This window comes from Octodon degus, unplaced genomic scaffold (assembly GCF_000260255.1).
Source record: "Octodon degus isolate 3935 unplaced genomic scaffold, OctDeg1.0 scaffold00376, whole genome shotgun sequence".
NCBI classification, from domain to species: Eukaryota; Metazoa; Chordata; class Mammalia; order Rodentia; family Octodontidae; genus Octodon; species Octodon degus.
Window position 1 is genome coordinate 395,021 of NW_004524952.1, and position 3,684 is coordinate 398,704.

Here is a 3,684-nt window from a genome sequence, read left to right on the forward strand (position 1 = left end):
ACTCTTGTTTCAGTCACAGCAAGAAACAAAAACCCAAACAAACAGAAAACCCCTCTGAAAGAGAAGAAAACAAAAGGTTTGACCCAAAAAGGGGAGAAGGGAGGGGGTTTGGTTTTGCTTTTTAAATAGGACTGAAGATTAACATTGAAAAATCAGGAGATGATGTCCAACCCTTTTCACAAGGCAAAGCCCTCCGGTATTTCCACCTCTGTGTTTTTTGTTTTAAATTCCTTTTTCTCTTCTGGGTGCTGATACTTCTCTTCATCCTCATGTTCTTGGTGTTTTATTGTGTTTTGTGTTTTTTTGTTTGTTTGTTTGTTTAACTTTGTATCACTACCTCAGTTTGCCCCATGTCCCTTACACACAAGCAAAATATTCCTTCAGTGGAGCGAAGAGGTGGCGGATGACTGGCACGCTCCAGGACCGGCCCAGCAGTCTCTGCCTTGCCAAACGGCTCATGTTGGAGACATCAGTATAGTGGACAGGGAAGCCAAACACCCTTTCCATTTCAGTGCACCATAAGATATCCTCTTTCTCATTCATGAAGACAGGAAAATGCTGGTCTTTGCCCTGCTTTATGGAGTTTGACCTAGTAGTAATGGTCCTCACTTTGCTGAACTTGGCTATTCTGCCATGTTCCAGACACTCCTGCAGTTCCAGCTTATCATTCACAGTGGATGCCAATGGCCTGTTCATACCAGGAAGGTTACCCCAGAAGTAGCGGGCCCTGTGTGCAGCTGACACTTCTCTGGCATCAATCATCACAGGATTGGACTCGAGAAATTGTGAGATGTCCCTCTTGTCACTAACGCCCATGGCCACCACATTCTCAAAGAGCCAGAAGAAGGGGCGGTCATCTCCCTCCTTGGGCTGCGCATCATGCAGGAGGCGGTAGAACTCAAAGAAGAGCCGGCCAGCACCCTCGTAGAGTCCCTTGTGAGCAGGGTTGACAATGGAGAGGTCATTGCAGGGACTGCCCCCAATCACCAGATCGAATGGGCCCCACTCCTGGATATGCTTCTGCGTGATGCTGCGGACGTCCCCGACGTACATGATCTTCCCCTGATGCCGCGCCATGCCCACTGTAATGGAGTCCTCACACACCTCTGAGGCAATGTAGCGGTCCACCTGGATGCCCAGGTCCTTCAGCACCAGGAGCCCAGTAGCGATTCCATCAAAGAGAGACAGCACCCTGATGGGCTTCCTTTTTTCAGCTGGGACAGGTGGATAAACTTTCAGAGGGTCAAATTTCTGGTCATGATTATTGGCAAAGAACATCTGGAGCCGAGAAGGCCAATCTTCCCGCCGTCGCAGCAGTCCATAGGTGCCCTTGTGCCCGCACATGTAGCAATTCCAGGGGTCTTCCTTGATAGCTGCCTGGGCAGCCCCTGGCCCCACCAAGAGATCCATGCACTCCACACAAAAGCACCTGCAGCAGTTGTTGTTCCCGCACATGAGCACCTCCGTCCCCCACAGCAGATGGTACAGTAGGACTGGTAGCCATCGTCGTCATACTGATACGCACACTCCAGAAAGCAGTTCTTGCAGTTCTGGCACATTCCTCCATTGAAGAGCGGGTGCTCCAGGGTAACATTGAGACTCCCACATGAGATGCAAATATCCTCGATGTTCCGGCACTTCTGCCGCACCTCATGCACCAGCTGCTCTCTTGTGCGTTCATCAATAATCTCCTTAACCTTGGGCTTCTCTGTTGTGCTCTTTCGTGGCTTTTTGGCTGGAGGAGGTGGTGCGTATGCAGCTGCCTCAGGCTCAACCCACATATCTGTGTAAACTTCCTTGTAGGGATTCTTCTCCTCTTCTGGTGGCTCCAGGCCCTTGGGGCCAGAGGGCTGGAACCCTCCAAGGGCCCATTCAATCATCTGCTTGTTCTGCACTTCCACAGCCTTAGCAGTGTCACTCTCATCACTGTCATGGCAGGCCGGGAACAGCTTCCCTGCACGGCTGCTGGCCACCTGAAGCACTTCGTAGATCGCCTTGCGGTACATGGGCTGCTTGTTGTAGGTAGCCTGGTGGAATGCACTGCAGAAGGAGCTCAGAGGTATCAGCTTCTCAACACATACCACAGAGAACTTGCCGTCTCCAAACCACATGACCCAGCGGGTGCCTTCAGCTGCTCGGCTCCGGCCCGTCATCCACCAAGACACAATGCGGCCTGGCCACCAGGAGAAGCCCCGCAGTTTCCCCCACACCAGCTCCCCAATGCCAAAGCCCTGGCCGTCCTCATATTCTGGCTAGTCATCAGCTGCTTTGGTGGCATTCTTGTCCCCAGCATCAGCCCCCACAGGCTCAGGGGTGGTGGCCACAGTGGGGGATGCAGGGTCAGTGGGCTGCTGCACAGCAGGAGGGCTGGCCTCCTCCACCTTCTGTGAGTCCCCAGAACCCTGGTTTTCTTCCACAGCATTCATTACGGCAATTACCTTGGCTTTCTTCTCAGCCCATAAGGCCAGGTGCAGCCCCTCTGCGGTCCGGCTCAGGTCCACATTTATTCTTAATTGCCTATATTTTTAATTTTCTTGACAAATGCATAGAGGCATTTATATACCTTCACGATCAAAGTATAGAACCATTCTATCACTCTAAAACCTTCTCTTTTCTGATCTTTTTGCCATAGAATCTTGGAAGTCACAAATTTGTTCTCAGTGCATACAGTTTGCCTTTTCATAATCTCAGATAAATGGACCCATACAGTATGTGGTATGTGTCCTGCACAATATTTTATAGTCTTCATGTGGTTGACTCTTTCACATAAAAGTGCATTTCAGATTTGTCATTATTGTTGCATTCCAACTTCATGCCTTGTACTGCCTGTAGCAATCTATTACATGAATACGACAGTTTATTACTTCACTCCTGATTGGAGGCCATTTAGATTATTCAGAATTATTAGTGGTTAGGAGTAAAGGTGCTGTAAATACCACATGCAGCTTTGTATGTGAATGGGAATTTTCTCATTTGGGGAGGGGCCTAGAGTGGGCTTTCTGCATTACGGCCAGTGTGGTTATGCGCTCTATAAAGTGCTATCAGATTTCCAAAGTGGCACATAAATTTGCCTTCACACCATCAATGCATGAGACTCTGAGTTGTTCAACATTTCCACAAGCGTTGCTTGTCTTCAATCTTTTGTTTGGATTTTAGTTATTCTACTTAGTGTGAAGTGACACCTTAATGTGATTTTAGGTTTTACTTACCTCTTAGCTAAAAATGTAAAATTTAATGTGCTTACTTGCCATCTGGTAATTAATAATTTATATCTTTTGTCCATGTAATTGGTTGGAATTTTTACCTTTTAAGAGATTCAAGAAAGGTCTTTATATTTGCTCTACAAGCCCCTTAAAATATGTGGCTTACATGTATTATCTGCCACTCTGTGATTTGTTATTTTTTCCTCCTAAAAGTGTCTTTTAAGAGAGTAAAACACTTATTATTTTTAATTTTTTTTAAAGAACAGAACATATTTAGTGGGGGAAAGAAAGCTGTCCAAAAGAGGTATGTGTCCTTTCTCTAAAATGATTTCCTTGTCTTGGGTGTTAACAAGCGCTCATTTTCTTCCTTTTTTTTCTTATTTTTGTATTTTAAGGAAGGGTCTACCAGGTGTTCAGTTCAGATGGGACTCTGTAGTGATCCGCCTATGTACAGCCTCCCAAGAGCTGGGATTACCGGCGT

General features: G+C 47.1%; 1 protein-coding gene across 1 annotated transcript; it reads right to left on the bottom strand.

Annotated features, from left to right (window-relative positions):
- Positions 1-6: 6 nt before the first annotated feature.
- LOC101566430 (DNA (cytosine-5)-methyltransferase 3A-like) lies at positions 7-2,451 on the bottom strand. The gene is given in 2 exon segments (XM_012513227.2): positions 7-1,466; positions 1,469-2,451. Coding segments are annotated over 2 exon segments (2,067 nt in total). The 5' UTR covers positions 2,427-2,451; the 3' UTR covers positions 7-357.
- Between the last annotated feature and the right edge of the window lie 1,233 nt (positions 2,452-3,684).